This window comes from Hyperolius riggenbachi, chromosome 9 (assembly GCF_040937935.1).
Source record: "Hyperolius riggenbachi isolate aHypRig1 chromosome 9, aHypRig1.pri, whole genome shotgun sequence".
In the NCBI taxonomy this organism is placed as follows: Eukaryota; Metazoa; Chordata; class Amphibia; order Anura; family Hyperoliidae; genus Hyperolius; species Hyperolius riggenbachi.
The window spans coordinates 52,212,632-52,228,861 of NC_090654.1; the positions used below are offsets into that span (position 1 = coordinate 52,212,632).

Below are 16,230 nucleotides of genomic sequence, written 5' to 3' on the forward strand. Positions count from 1 at the left end.
CATAGTCTAATGTCCTACCATATTATTATTATGTATTTAAATAGCAATGACAATTGCACAAAATTTACAAAATATATGGCTATTGGGGGAGGGGGGGGGGCGGCATGAGCTGGGAACTCATGTGCACAGAGATCTCACCACCAGAGCTGGGAACTCATGAGCACAGAGATCTCACCACCAGAGCCCCTGAGAGTTAGAAGAATCCAGCAGGAGAGCCACTGGTAATGGGTGCAGCAGGTGGGCAGAGCTGGGAACTCAGCAGCACAGAGATCTCACCACCAGAGTCGAGTCCCTGAGAGATAGAAGAATCCAGCAGGGGGAGGGGAGCCTCTGGTAATGGCTGCAGCAGGTGTGCAGAGCTGGGAACTCAGGTGCACAGAGTTCTCACCACCAGAGCCCCTTAGAGAAAGAAGAATGCAGTAGGGGGAGGGGAACCTCTGGTAATGGGTGCAGCAGGTGGGCAGAACTGGGAACTCAGGTGCACAGAGATCTCACCACCAGGCCCCTGAGAGAGAAGAATCCAGCCCGGGGAAGGGAAGCCTCTGGTAATGGCTGCAGCAGGTGTGCAGAGCTGGGAACTCAGGTGCACAGAGATCTCACCACCAGAGCCTCTTAGAGAAAGAAGAATCCAGCAGGGGGAGGAGCCTCTGGTAATGGCTGCAGCAGGTGTGCAGAGCTGGGAACTCAGGTGCACAGAGATCTCACCACCAGGCCCCTGAGAGAGAAGAATCCAGCAGGGGGAGGAGCCTCTGGTAATGGCTGCAGCAGGTGTGCAGAGCTGGGAACTCAGGTGCACAGAGATCTCACCACCAGATCCCTGAGAGTTAGAAGAATCCAGCGGGGGGGGGGGGGGGGGGGGGGTTTCGGGGGAGCCTCTGGTAATGGGTGCAGAGCTGGAAACTCAGGTGCACAGAGATCTCACCACCAGAGCCCCTGAGAGGATAATTCAGCAGGAGAGGAGGCTCTGGTAATGGGTGCAGCAGGTGTGCAGAGCTGGGAACTCAGGTGCACAGAGATCTCACCACTAGATCCCCTGAGAGAAAGAAGAATGCAGTAGGGGGAGGGGAGCCTCTGGTAATGGGTGCAGTGGGTGTGCAGAGCTGGGAACTCGGGTGCACAGAAAACTAACCACCAAATCCCCTGAGAGATAGAAGAATCCAACAGGGGCAGGAGCCTCTGGTAATGGGTGCAGCAGGTGTGCAGAACTCAGGTGCACAGAGATCTCACCACCAGATCCCCTGAGAGATAAAATAATCCAGGAGGAAGGGGGGGTTGCCTCTGGTAATGGGTGCAGAAGGTGGGCAGAGTTGGGATGATCCTCATACACACTAAGAGAGGTTTGGCGCTTCACAGTGTAAAAAAGACTGAACAGGTTTTTCCAAAAATATAAATATATATATGCTTCACTGTTAATGCTTCACTCTTTATAAAACTGACCAAATGTCCACACAAAAAAAATGAGTCACGCATATGCTTCACTGATATTACTTCACTCTTGCTGCTTTCAGGAAAAATGTTTTTTGCCAAAAAGCAATCCTTTCAGATACACAATCACGCCCTAACTTGTTATCAGTTCACGTACACACAGAGGTTTGGCGCTTCACAAAACTGAACCAATTTTTCCCAGAAAAAAACATGAATACATATATATGCTTCACTGTTAATGCTTCACTCTATATAAAACTAAACAAATGTCCACTAAAAACATATAACAGTCCTTTTTACACTGAAGTGCAAAACCTCTGTTAGTATGTATGTGAACTGATAACGAGAGGGGGCGATTGTATAAGGGTTGCTTTTTGGCAAAACACATTTTTTTCCTGAAATTAGCAAGAGTGAAGTAATATCAGTGAAGCAAATGCGTGTCTGTCAAAAATTTTTAGTGGACATTTGGTCAGTTTTATAAAGAGTGAAACATTAACAGTGAAGCATATATATATATTTATGATTTTTTGGGAAAAACCTGTTCAGTCTTTTTTACACTATGAAGCGCCAAACCTCTCTTAGTTTGTATGTGGATTGATATAACGAGAGGGGGCGATCGTGTATCTAAAAGGGTTGTTTTTTGGCAAAAAATCGTATTTCCGGAAATTAGCAAGAGTGAAGTAATATCAGTGAAGCATATGCGTGCCTGTCATTTTTTAAGTGGACATTTGGTCAGTTTTATAAAGAGTGAAGCATTAACAGTGAAGGAGATGGGGGGGGGGGGGGGACGACTTGCAGGGGGTGGTGACATAAGAAGGGATTCCCTCTGTTAAGCTACCTACAGGGGAGGACAAGGGCGGCTGGATGATGTAAGAGGGGATTCCCCCTGCGTAACACCTACAAAGAGGAGAAGGGGGGGCTGGGGTGTTTGACATAAGAGCAGATTCTCTCTGCAGTGTTACCCCCCCCTACCTCTGCCGGCCAGGATACGAAAGGGGAGAGTTGAATGACTACAAGACATGATATGGGATCTGGCACAAAACAAATGGGGAGAGCTGCAGGATGACAGCACAAGATCTCACACTGCAGGAGGCATAGTTAGAGAAAAAATAATAATACTTTATCAAGGCGTACAGTGCAGGGCAGCAGCAAAAGCCACAGCTGTCAGTTTCCTGTAACAGGGCGACTAATGATGACCTCATGACACTGGGCTGTAAATCTCATTCTGTGGGCGTGAATGGGCATGTCTAACTCCAACTGTAACACCGCCCACAGAATCAGACTCTGCACCTCCCATGGAGTGAGAGCTGCAAAATGGAGGGATAGAGCTGCAAGATGGAGCCTGCCATTCTCTTTTATTCATAGTTGTATTGCACAAATATATCTACTTTTATATTGCCCTTTACAAGTGTTTTGTGTATAATCCTTCATTTCAAAGGGATAAGGAGGCTCAATTTAGTGACTTTGTTTTTTTAGTTCAGTTCCTCTTTAACAGGACTGTGCTGTATACAGCAAGTCTGTGTGTATGCTCTGTCTGCCTGGTCCTGCTGTGCTCTCTGTCACAGGCTCTGCTTCATGCACATGCAACTTAGCCACTACTTTAACCACCTTAGCGGTATGGACGAGCTCAGCTCGTCCATTACCGCCAGAGGGTGCCGCTCAGGCCCTGCTGGGCCGATTTTGATGAAATTAAAAGCAGCACACGCAGCCGGCACTTTGCCAGCCGCGTGTGCTGCCTGATCGCCGCCGCTCTGCGAAAGAGGGTCCCCCCAGCCGCCCGAGCCCTGCGCAGCCGGAACAAATAGTTCCGGCCAGCGCTAAGGGCTGGATCGGAGGCGGCTGACGTCAGGACGTCGGCTGACGTCCATGACGTCACTCCGCTCGTCGCCATGGCGACGAGGAAAGCCAAACAAGGAAGGCTGCTCATTGCAGCCTTCCTTGTTACTTCTGCTTGCCGGAGGCGATCGGAAGAACGCCTCCGGAGCGCCATCTAGTGGGCTTTCATGCAGCCAACTTTCAGTTGGCTGCATGAAATAGTTTTTTTTTAATTAAAAAAAAACCCTCCCGCAGCCGCCCTGGCGATCTCAATAGAACGCCAGGGTGGTTAACTAGCCTGTCTGCCTAGTGCTTCAGGCTTAACAGTGGCAGTTGCAGAGTAGTCATTGTAGCTGCAGGGGTTAAGTGTAGTGTAGCTGGAAATGGGGGCAGAAGGTGTTAGAGTAGTGCATTGTAGCATAGCTGGTGGGCATCAGGAGTTAGCTTAGTGTGTTATTGATGGCAATCAGAGGTTAGCATTGTGCAGTGGAGTTTAATTGGTGGGGCATCAAGATTCAAGTTAGCATAGTGTAGTGTATTGGTGGATCATCAGGTGTTAAGAGTGTAGTGGGGACAATGTGAATTTAGTGCTAAAGCTTGATTTGAAGAAAATCGTGAAAAAATCGAAATCGCAATTTTTGAGAGAAAAATCGCAATTTGAATTTTTTCCTAAAATCGTTCAGCCCTAACGCAGGGCGTGCATCATAGCATTGCTGCTATGACGGCACCCAGTTTCGGTGCTTGGCTCTCAGAGCCGCAAGCCGAAATGAACTGATCCGGCGGAAATCGGGCCGAATCCGCAGTTTCCCCACAAGCAAATGGCACGGGGACACTGCCATAGGGGATAATGTTTCCGCCGTCCGAATCGCTTGCCTTAGCGATTCGGATGACATTGCAGCATTTTTTTCGTACGGGAGGCAGCGAATTCCCGGCACTGCTTCTGGGATTCATCTGTGTACTTGCAGACCTGGAAGTGCTGCCACATGTATTGCGGCAGCTAGTGGAAACAGGCCCAAATTCTTATCCCAGATGTCTGGATCACATTACATCTCTTTTCACAGTGGGTGTGGGCTGGGAGCAGGACGTTGGGGGGTTGGTGTCATGATATCAATCCCCCTGCAGCATCCTTTGTGCCCAACGGTGGGAAAGGAGAGAAAAATGCTAGGGCCCTATTCTAGACAAGGGGCGGGGAATTCAAATCAATATGTGGAATACAGGTCCTACGGGTGAGAAAATCACACTTTATTATGTGTGATTTTATATATCTTGGCAACGTATTAGGTTTAAAGAGGGACTCCAGCCTAAACAACATACTGTCATTAAGTTACATTAGTTATGTTCATTAAAATAGATAGGTAATATAATCTCTTACCGCCCCTGTTTTAAAAGAACAGGCAAATGTTTGATTTCATGAGGGCAGCCATCTTTTTGGTTGAAAGGATGTGACAGGGAGCATGAGACACAATTCCAACTGCCCTGTGTGCTGATCACCCCTCCCAGTTGCTAGGCAACGTGAATAACAACATAGGAAATCCCATCATGCTTTGCACAGCATCAGGGAAAAAAAAGCCTGGGCAGTTTTCTTTGATGGGTGGAGCTTAGTTAAAAAATGTAGCTAAAAATGATGCTTTGGTAAGAAAAACAAAGTTCTGCTGCTGTGAAACTGTTAAACAAAACACCAAGCCTTTTCAGTTCTGCTGAGTAGATTTTTAGTCCGGAGGTTCACGTTAAAGCAAACTGTAATTTATAATGTAGGTACTCTTTAAGTGAAAAGCCCATCATCTTTATGGCCATGGCAGACATTTCGATCTTGCAACTCCAGTGTCCCTAAACTCCAGAGAAACCAAAGAATGATTACTTATTTAGCCTCAACTAAACACTGAAATATCAGTTTTGGTTTTGCCCACCCTAACTAGGTAGTCTGTGAGGACATAGACATTCTCAGAGGACTTTGCATGTTTTATGAGTAAAGATCAGCTCCAGTGGTGGACAGTAAATCCATGCAATGTATTGATCATAGTGGGGTTCTCTTGCAGCTTGTAACACTGTCTTCTCTCCCATGCAGTGAACTCCGTGTGTTGGGCTCCACACGACTTCGGGTTAATGCTGGCCTGCGGCAGTTCAGATGGCGCCATTTCCCTACTCACCTATACAGGGGACGGCCCATGGGATGTCAAGAAGATCAGCAATGCGCACACGGTGAGAACTATGCACATTACATTTACACTGCTAGGCCCAGTTCACACTTGCGTTGGAGTGGCAAATGGATCCTTGATAACCGTTCTGATCACCGGTCGTTCGGATCCGTTTTCACTCTTTCCGTTCCACTGCTTACGTTCCTTTTCCCCTCATTCCCCCGACCCCCAAAGTGGATTTTTCTATTTAGAACCGTCCGTTTCTTCACTAGTGTGAAGAAACATTCTGTTCTCTCCTTACCCCCAAAGCAGCGTGTCGGCTTCTGTTTCAGGTCGCTGGGCTGGGGTGTCCTGAAAAATTGGTGCTGCGGTGAAGTTGTGGTCCATTCAGCATAACGTACGGAACGGACCCATTCAAACCGCCGGATGTGAACGGTTCCATAGGCTAACATTGGATCCGTTTGCATCCGTTCCGTTTGCACAGTATCCGTTCTGCAAATGGACCGTTTTTAACGCAAGTGTGAAGCAGGCCTCACTGTACTGGAATGTAGAATATGAAACTATGGCAGGAAACACACTTACAAGGGCATTTTCCCCAGAATTCACAGGTTTCCGTTGTAGCGCATCCGCGTTAGCAATTGTGTTGTTAGCAATTGTGTTTTCCGCATGTAATTTTCACGTTTGTCCTGCGTAGGAATACCTTGTAATTACAGAGGCATGGATTGTGTAGGAAAAAGCAGAGCGCTTTCTTTTTGCAGGGAAAACGCAAAACCTGAACGAATGCTAACAATGTGCATTTCCCAAGTGCAGCAGTGGCCAGTGCAGCAGTGTACTTTGGCCCCCAGATGACACTCTATATTCAGTCTTTTATATTTAGGTCTGTCCCTTCTTTTAGTGATGTAAAGATGTCCTGATACATTGTTTAAAGAACCGGTGCGCCAGAATGACTTTAACCATTTGACCACTGAGGGTTTTTACCCCTTTAAGACCAGAGCAATTTTCACCTGTCAGCGCTCCTCCCATTCTTTCGCCAATAACTTAATCACAACGGCTTGATCTATATCTTGTTTTTTTTTTTTTTTTTTATGGCGCACCAATTAGGCTTTCTTTGGGAGGTACATTATCACTGGCGCACGGAAGGGGGTGTTCCGGGTGTCTGGAACACCCCCCCTGCACCGAGACCGGAAGTGGGGTGTGTGCGGCGAGGGTCTGACTGAGCAGTATGGGGGGGCCTCGCTTGCTGGTGGCAGCGGGCGTACGGGCACCAGGCAGAGCTGCGGGGAGAGAGAAGACTTTCCACTTACGGTGCCTGGATCCTGCGCAGCTTCTATGTACTTCCTGTCCCGGCCGGCGTCTGTCGCTATGGTAACATTGCCCCCAGTGATGACGTAACCGCATGTCATCACAGGAGGCGCTCTTAGCGATGCGACACGTGTCGGGAGAGGCTGAAGATAGAAGCTACGTGCAGGATGAAGGCAGGTAAGTGGAAACTCCTCTTTTCCCGCAGCTCTCCCCGCTCCCCACGCCTAACCTATCTAATTTTATACTGGGAGCATATACCAATCTATACTGTGGGACATATACCTATCCAACTTATACTGGGGGACATATACCTATCTAATCTATACTGGGCATATACCTATCTAACCTATACTGGGCATATACCTATCTAACCTATACTGGGGGACATATACCAATCTAATCTATACTGGGAGACATATACCTATCTAACCTATACTGGGGGACATATACCTATCTAATCTATACTGGGGACATATACCTATCTAACCTATACTGGGGGACATATACCTATCTAACCTATACTGGGGGACATATACCTATCTAATCTATACTGGGGACATATACCTATCTAACCTATAATGGGGGACATATACCTATCTAACCTATACTGGGGGACATATACCTATCTAACCTATACTGGGGGACATATACCTATCTAACCTATACTGGGGGACATATACCTATCTAACTTATACTGGGAGACATATCCCTATCTAACCAATGCTGGGGGACATATACCTATCTAACCTATACTGGGGGACATATACCTATCTAATCTATACTGGGGACATATACCTATCTAACCTATACTGGGGGACATATACCTATCTAACCTATACTGGGGGACATATACCTATCTAAGTTATACTGGGAGACATATCCCTATCTAACCAATGCTGGGGGACATATACCTATCTAATCTATATTGGGGACATATACCTATCTAACCTACACTGGGGGACATATACCAATCTAATCTATACTGGAGGCATATACCTATCTAACCTATACTGGGGGACATATACCTATCTAACCTATACTGGGGGACATATGCCTATCTAAACTATACTGGGGGACATATACCTATCTAACTTATACTGGGAGACATATCCCTATCTAACCAATGCTGGGGGACATATACCTATCTAATCTATACTGGGGACATATACCTATCTAACCTACACTGGGGGACATATACCTATCTAATTTATACTGGAAGCATATACCTATCTAATCTATACTGGGCATTTCAGGAATCCCCCCCCCCCCTTTGAAAATCCTGGATTTGCCCCTGCATTTCCCTTTAATTAGAGATTAGGGTTATCTGTGCTTATTCTAGCATCTGTTATAGATGCAATGGGTGCAGTTTGCCTTTTAAGAGGCTCTGCACACATATCCTGGTACTCCTTCAGACGCGGTCTGATCTAACATGCGCTGCCACTCCTCTTTGTTGTCTTCACTTCAGTAATGCTTTTTTACATGTAGTAAGGGAAAAAAAACAATAGCCCCTGAGGAGTACTTACCTCAGCAGGGGGAAGCCTCTAAATTCTAATAAGGCTTCCCTCCTAGTCCTCAGCACCTCCCATCCATCGCTGGTTCCCTGGAAAGTTGTTGCCGGATTGCACATGTGAACTAGCAGCTTCCATCACTGGTTCCTGAACAGGCGCAGCAGCTGCTTGCCATTTGGGCTCTGGTGGAAATAGCCGAGCCTAATCAGGCCCACTCTACTGCACAGGCGCTTGGCTATTTCCGCTGAAGCCCAAGTGGCAAGCAGCTATTGCGCCTGCGCGAGGCTCACGGATGTCAATACTGTGGTGTCTGTTTCTCTGGGGAAGCCAGCGCTGTATTGGGGCTACTGAGGATGGGGGAAGCCTACTGAGGATGAGGTAATGACCGCTGCCTGGTCCAGCAACCCCAGCGGACCAGGCAGCATGGCAATTTTTTTTTCTTTTCTACTTGTAGACCCGCTTTGGCTTCTCTTTTAAGGACAACTGAAGAGAGGGGTATATGGAGGCTGTAATGTTTATATCCTTTTAAGCAATACCAGTTGCCTGGCAGCCCTGCTGACCCTCTGCCTCTAATACTTTCAGCCATAGACCCTGAACAAGCATGCAGCAGATCAGGTGTTTCTGACATTGTCAGATTTGCTGCATGTTTCTGGTGTTATTCAGACACTTCTGCAGCCAAACAGACCAGCAGGGCTTCCAGGCAACTGGTATTGTTTAAAAGGAAATAAATTTGGCAGCCTCCATAGTCTTCTCACTTCAGTTGCCCTTTCAGCTTATTAGTGTAAGGTTCTCTCACTTCAGTTGCCCTTTCAGCTTATTAGTGTAAGGTTCTCTGAAAGTTGTTTCTGGTCTTTGCTGTGCTGGTTCTACCAAGACGATATGTACTTGTACATGGAGCTAGATAAATAATTCTGCTTTTGAACCTCCATAGATCGGGTGTAATGCTGTGAGTTGGGCCCCTTCAGTGGTACCTGGTAGTTTGGTGGATCAGCCCTCTGGACAGAGGCCAAATTACATCAAGAGATTTGTGTCTGGCGGCTGTGACAACCTGGTAAAGATCTGGAGGTGAGTCGGATTTCTCCTGACAGGGCAGTGGCGGAGAGGAGACACCTCTTTAAAAATGAGGAAAGTGTTCAGCACTTTCTCCTTTCCTACAGGGAGGATGACGGTCAATGGAAGGAAGACCAGAAGCTGGAGGCGCACAGTGATTGGGTGAGAGATGTGGCCTGGGCTCCCTCTATTGGCCTCCCTACAAGCACTATAGCCAGCTGTTCTCAGGTAAACAAGAAGGGGAGTTTTCTGTTCTGTACAACTGCAGTAATCCACCTCTGTTGTAACATATCATTGTTGGGTCTGTCTTACAGGACGGCAGAGTTTACATCTGGACGTGTGACGATGCTGCCATGAGCAGCTGGACACCCAAACTACTGCATAAATTCAATGATGTGGTGTGGCACGTGAGCTGGTCTATCACCGCCAACATCCTGGCTGTGTCCGGGGGAGATAACAAGGTGCGTAGCCATGTCTGTGCACACCGGCCCTTGTGAATACAAAGAAGAGCTTTTTTTGGCCCGAGGAAGGCATAGCTTTTTTTGGCCCGAGGAAGGCTGAGCCGGTGCAGTATAAATACAGATGTTTAGCTAAACCCTTTTCTTAAAGGGCCCCTAAAGTGAAGATAGAGTTTCACTTACCTGGAGCTTCTACGAGCACCCTGCAACCACTCTGTGCCTGCGCCGTCACGGAACAATCCTCTGATCCCCCGCAGTGACTAAGTTTCGATTTCGTCGACAGAGCCGGCCACTGCGTTTGCATGCCGTGTTTGTCCTCGAACACACTCTCGTTGCTGGGGGCATCCTGTACATGTGCAGTGCGAGATTTTCTCAGACTGCACATGCGCAGGGGGCTCCTGGCGGGGGAAGTGTGATCGAGGACGCTCGCAGTCAGTCACTGAAATCGAAACCTAGTCACTGCAAGGGACCGGAGGATCGTTCCGTGACAGCACGGGCACAGACTTGCTGCAGGGAGCTTGTGGAAGCCCCAGGTAAGTAAGCTTCACTTTTGGTTCCCTTTTAACCATTTCCTCTCCAAGGGTTTTTCCCCTTAAAGGGACTCCGAGCAGTGCAGAAACTATGGAAAGATGCACATCATTTTAAAGCTCTCTTTCTCCTCTTTCCAATGATCTATAAACCGCCACCCTACGCCTTTTAGTTTTCGCTATTGAAATTGCCATGGCCGCGATTTCGATCGCGAAAATAGAGAAAACTAAAAGGCGTAGGGCAACGATTTAGGTGTCGTCAGAAAGAGGAGAAAGAGAGCTTTAAAATGATATCCATCTTTCCATAGTTATATTGTATTACACAGGGCGACTTTTTGTCAAAGTCAGCAGCTGCATTCAGCAGAATGGAGCTGCTGACACTTGGGAAAGTGTCGTCCTGTGTAATACAATATAACTATGGCTTGATGGATATCATTTTAAAGCTCTCTTTCTCCTCTTTCTGACGACACCTAAATCGTTGCCCTACGCCTTTTAGTTTTCTCTATTTTCGCGATCGAAATCGAGGCCGCAGCAATTTCAATCGCGAAAATAGCGAAAACTAAAAGACGTAGGGTGGTGGTTTATATATCATTGGAAAGAGGAGAAAGAGAGCTTTAAAATGATATGCATCTTTCCATAGTTTCTGCACTGCTCGGAGTCCCTTTAAAAAGCCAGAGCAATTTTCACCTGTCATTGCTCCTTCCATTCATATGCCTACAACTTTATTACTACTTATGAAAACGAAACAATATGTTTCGTTGAGAATTTTTTTTTTTTTTTTTGCCACCAATAATGCTTTCTTTGGGAGTACTTTTTGCTAAGAATTATCTTATTCTAACTGCATTTTAACTAGAAAACAAATAATTATTTTTCAGTTTTCAGCCATTATAGTTTTAAAATAATACATGGTACCGTAATGAAAACCCAAACATTTTATTTGCCCATTTGTCACAGTTATTGCAATGTTTAAAAATGTTCCCTAGTACAATGTATATACAAGAACAATGTTACCTCAGCGCAGTGTAGAAAGTTGTGCTCAGGGCGCTGTGTAGCTGCCGCTGGAATGAGAAAGTGGATTGCAGTACCTTATCCTTCAGATTCAGCGCATGAGTTAGAAACAGACATGCGCTGTATAAGATGAAAACTTGCTGTAATCCAGATATCCTGCTGCTCCGATAACGGCAGCGTTCCAATCACTAGCAGGACGGGCAGCCTCCAGAGCCTCTGATCATGTGATCACCGCACTTCCTCTTTCCGCTTACTCTGCACTCCAGAGTGGTTTCAACGCGATTTCCAGCCAGTGGTAAGCCTGCAGCGCTTCCTGGCTAGGAGGAAGAATAGCACACAATAGTGTACATTGTAAAAAGGTAAGACCCGCGTAGGGTTACAGGATTCTTTGTTTTATTGCAAATTGTGGAGGCTGTTTTTTTTTAATTGATGTGCAATAAAACAAAAGAAGTTATCCTGTAAGTAAACTCTCTACACGGGTCTTACCCTTTTACACAGTGTACTCTATTGTGTGCTATTCTTCCTCCTAGCCGGGAAGCCCTGAAGACTTACCACTGGCTGGAAGTCGCGTTAAAACCACTCTGGAGCGCAGAGTAAGCGGAAAGAGGAAGTGCGGTGCTCACGTGATCAGAGACTCTGGAGGCTGCCCGTCCTGCTAGTGATTGGAACGCTGCCGTTATCGGAGCAGCAGGATATCTGGATTACAGCAAGTTTTCATCTATTACAGCGCATGTCTGTTTCTTCCTCATGCGCTGAATCTGCAGGATAAGGTACTGCAATCCACTTTCTCATTCTAGCGGTAGCTACAGAGCGCCCTGAGGGTTTTTGTTACACCACTTTCTACACTGCGCTGAAGTAACATTGTCCTTGCATTTTCAATATTCGTTGGGTTTTGGAACCAACCCCCACCTCTTAGCAGCAGTTCATCCATTATCGTGCCACTCTTTGCTGCATTTTTCTAGTACAGTGTATGGCGCCAATATTTTATTTGGAAACAAAGGTGCATTTTGTTTTTGTTTAGCGTCCATCCCTAATTACAAACCCATAATTTATAAAGTAACAGTAATATACCCTCTTGACAGACATATTAAAAAAAAAGTGTTCAGCCCCTAAGGTAACTATTTATGTATTTTTTTTTTTTATTATTGTAATTTGTTTTACTTTATTTTTGTAAAAAAAATTTTTGGGGGGGGAGGGGCAACTACCGGAGTGTGGGAGGTAAGGGGTTAATTTAGAGAGGGAATGACATTGCCGTCTAATAGACGGCGGTGGTCATTCTCATGTTGACCTGGATCAATGAATGGGAACTGTGTTCCTATTCATTGCTGATCTGGCTAATGATCGGTGCTGGTAAAGAGTGCGAGGGGGAAAGTGGGAGTGCATGGTGGGGAGGGACGTAGTAGCTAGTCCCCGCAAGAAGTTATGGGAATTTGCAGGGACTTAGTTACTCGTCCCAGAGGAGGGGAAGTGGTTAAGTATTGAAACAGGGCTGAAGGTTTTTCAGTGCTTCCTGGGCTCTTGACTTTTCAACTCCACAATGATTTTGTTTAATTGTTGGATATTGTAGAAAGAAGCTTCAACCTTGCTGAGGTCTCCATCTCAGAAAATGTGATCTTCGAGAGGCAGATGGGACACAGAGGCATGTCCTCTACCTAATGACATGGCTCTGTGTCCCCCAACAGCTGCTCTCTGCCCCCCCCCCAAGTTTAGTGACAAGATTTGTTGCTAACTCCGAGGTTAACACAGGGAAGAGGAGTTCACTGTTCAAAACGCCCGCCGTTCCTGAGATGTCACTGGGCAGCTCTCTCCCTGGCTGCGCCCCCTGCCACTCCCCTGCACGCTGTGAAGGAGACACACAGTCTCTCAGTGCAGCGTTGTGACCCAGAGGTCACAAACGTGAAAGTGGGCCATTGCAGCCCACGGGAACAGCATTTTTTGCAGCTACCTGATCCGCACAGCCCCGCGGCTCAGTTAGCCTATTTTTTTCTTTTTTTTGAGCCCACCTCAGGCTCTCTTTAAACCATTTTTTTTGGGATAGAATTCCAGCAAGTTGTTAAAGTGGGATTATCAAAACTAAAATTTCAGTAACTACTCTTAGTTACATAAAAGAACATTTGAAAGCATTCTTAAGTATTCCCAGTGGGTGAAATCAATAATTTTCACAGCAGAGAGCAGGAGAAGCTTGCTTATCTCGGTGCATCAGCAAAGGCAAGACTCTCCCTGTGCCTGTGTCTTTACTCTGCTCCCCTCATTTTCTGCTGAAGATGTTGCCACAGCAATATGTCTATTCAGCAGAGGGCGGGGGACAGAGTGAAGACACAGGCACAGGGAGATGCTTGCCTTTGCTCATGAGGAGATGAGAAAGCTTCTACTGCTCTCTGCAGAAAAATGATCTTACACACTGGGAATGCTCAAATGTTTTTATGTAACAGTTACTGAAATGTTAGTTTTGGGAGTATAACCAGCTTTAATGCTGACTCTCATCTGCTGTGGAGCCACTAGCTTGCGTGTAAAGGTTTATCCATACTTTCTAGTATGTTTGTGTTAGGCTTAGAAGGTAACAGCAGGCTCTGTATATGTGTAACTGCTGCTTGACTTTGCATGATAACTTCTGACTGAAAAAGTGTATGACACAGACATTGTCTGAGACCGCCGCTCAGGAGGTCTGATATGCAGGTAGTGGTTGGCAGAAGTTGCTGAGCAGGAACCTAAAGCGAGAGGGATATGGAAGCTTCGTTGTTCTGTGTGTATAATAGTTGTTTGCACGCAAGATGTATCTTTCCAACTTTTTTAATTGTAGTTGTTTGTAAAGTTGTTTATAGTAAAAGACATTTGTTGAACGTGTTTATGTGGCTTAATACTGCAGCACTGTCTTATGCGCTCTTGAGGTTCTTTGAGTGCCGGTATTTGGCCATATGTCCTAGTTTGGAAGTCCAGCTACTCCTCCACCTATTTGCTTTCATCTGCTCTGCCACACCCGTCCACCCTAGCCAGTGTGACCACGCATCCTGTTGGCACCATTTCCTTGCAGTGCTGATGCCAGGCAGGTGCTATTTGAGGAGGAAGGTAATACTGTAGTCCTAACCTGGATACATTCTGGTCTGACTATAGGGAGTTGGGATGGCACAGATGAGCACTGCTTGTGTCAGCATTCAGTACTGCTGTGTTGGTAAAGCTAAATGCTGTATATTACCAGATTGGACAGCGGCCCACTAGATTCTCTTCAAAAAGTGATTTATTTGACATCCCCCTCTACAAGAAGCTTCCAAAAAAATTAGCTCTACCACTGAGTGCTTTATGGGGCTAGGCAGTTATGTGCCCCCGTACCGGGCCTAGGAGATCGCTTGCTGGGACTAGGACACATTTGACAGTAGCAAATATAGCCACCTGCATTACATACAAAAGATTTGTCATCGTCTGTAGATCTCAATTTAACTACAGCATATACTTAATTGATATGGTTCTCCTCTGATTACAGGTGACCCTGTGGAAGGAGTCTGTGGACGGCCAATGGGCTTGCATCAGTGATGTAAACAAAGGACAAGGCGCAGTGTCTGCAGTGACAGACGGGCAGCAGAACGAGCAGTGACGTCTAGCCATGATCGGACCAACAAGATGATTAATTTCTACTTCCTGTATGACAGACAACATCCTCACTGATTTATCAGAGAGAGGTGGAATCAAGCTCGGACAATTTGCAGTTATTATAAACACCAACTCTGCAAACTGCAGCGCCTCCATCAGTGTGTGCGCGGGATCACGGGACTACGCTATCTTGCTGCGTTTTTGTTCTCAATATTGTATCAGATTGTTAGATGGTGCAGCACCCAGGGCAATTAAAAGATAATTGTTTGTACAAGAGAGGCATACTTATCTGAATATTTGGTCATGCTTCAGCCTGTAATTCTGTAAGAGCTGATGTGACCGCATGAGGCATTGTTTCCCTTTTCTCCACAGAGTATACAAATTCAGGCAGTCATTCTCTGGCTCTTATGGGAAGTTTTTTTCCCTTCCCTCTTCTGTAGGCAGTAGCAGTTTATCCTCCATCTCTACCTGTGTGACATAGCATTACAACCTTTTGCACCAGGTATGACAACAGCAGGAAAAAGTAGAAAAGCTTTGTGTTTCCATTAAAGGACAACTATCAATAACCAAGTTTTCAAAAACTACAATGTACAAATTACATCTAAGTAGCTGTGTAAGCATTAACACAAGAGGCAAAAGCTGCAATTCATTAGATTTTAGCTGCATTGGAATGATTTATTAGCAAAGGGGAGTCTGTGCTTTGAGAAAAGTGACAATACAGCCAGTGCTGGTCTCTGCAACTTTCAGAAGACTATAGCAAAACATTTTAGTATAAAAATCCTGCCTTGGTATCAGGTTTCACACACAAAAAAGAGAATGTTTGTTTATGCTACAGATAGATACATTTCAGCCTGCTAGTTCTGCACATGTCAGTGCATGATTCTTTTCAGACAGACAACCTTCAAAGCTTGAGTTTTATCTCTCTGAATTAGCTATTCAGAGAGACAAAACTACAGCTGCAGTTTAGACCGGTCATCTGCTAAAGATATAATGTGCACACAGGGTTAACAGATGTAGGGAAAGGGATTCATCCCTCCCCTCATGATTCACTGATCCAAGGCCCTGGTCCCAACACCACTCCATGAAAGGAATTTGATAACATTCAAGGAAGAGATAAGCAGGGGGAGAGATACAGCAGTATTTAGGAACACCTACACAAGCTATTCCCAGGCCAGTTTAAGAAAACCTGATAATCGATAGTTGTCCTTTAATGCTATAAAAGTGGTGTATCTTGTTTTTGGCATGAGTGAGATTTTGTTAGGATGCTTTATTTGTGTTCCATGCAGGACCAAGTATGTTTACAGTCTAGATCTGAGTACATTGTCATCCTGTGTATTGTCTCTCCCCAGATGTGCAGAGATGAGACCCAGTTGCTCTTGTATTTTTGATGAGGTTCAGCAGGGTAATCCTGAAAATT

General features: G+C 45.9%; 1 protein-coding gene across 1 annotated transcript in view; it reads left to right on the forward strand.

Annotated features, from left to right (window-relative positions):
- The window catches only part of SEC13 (SEC13 homolog, nuclear pore and COPII coat complex component), a 29,793-nt gene extending 14,704 nt beyond the window's left edge, over window positions 1-15,089 (forward strand). The window contains exons 5-9 of the mRNA XM_068252753.1: window positions 5,306-5,439; window positions 9,117-9,250; window positions 9,343-9,463; window positions 9,550-9,696; window positions 14,707-15,089. Coding sequence (XP_068108854.1) covers window positions 5,306-5,439; window positions 9,117-9,250; window positions 9,343-9,463; window positions 9,550-9,696; window positions 14,707-14,817 — 647 coding nt within the window. The 3' untranslated portion in view covers window positions 14,818-15,089. The remainder of the gene's footprint in view (window positions 1-5,305; window positions 5,440-9,116; window positions 9,251-9,342; window positions 9,464-9,549; window positions 9,697-14,706) is intronic.
- The last annotated feature ends 1,141 nt before the right edge of the window (window positions 15,090-16,230 follow it).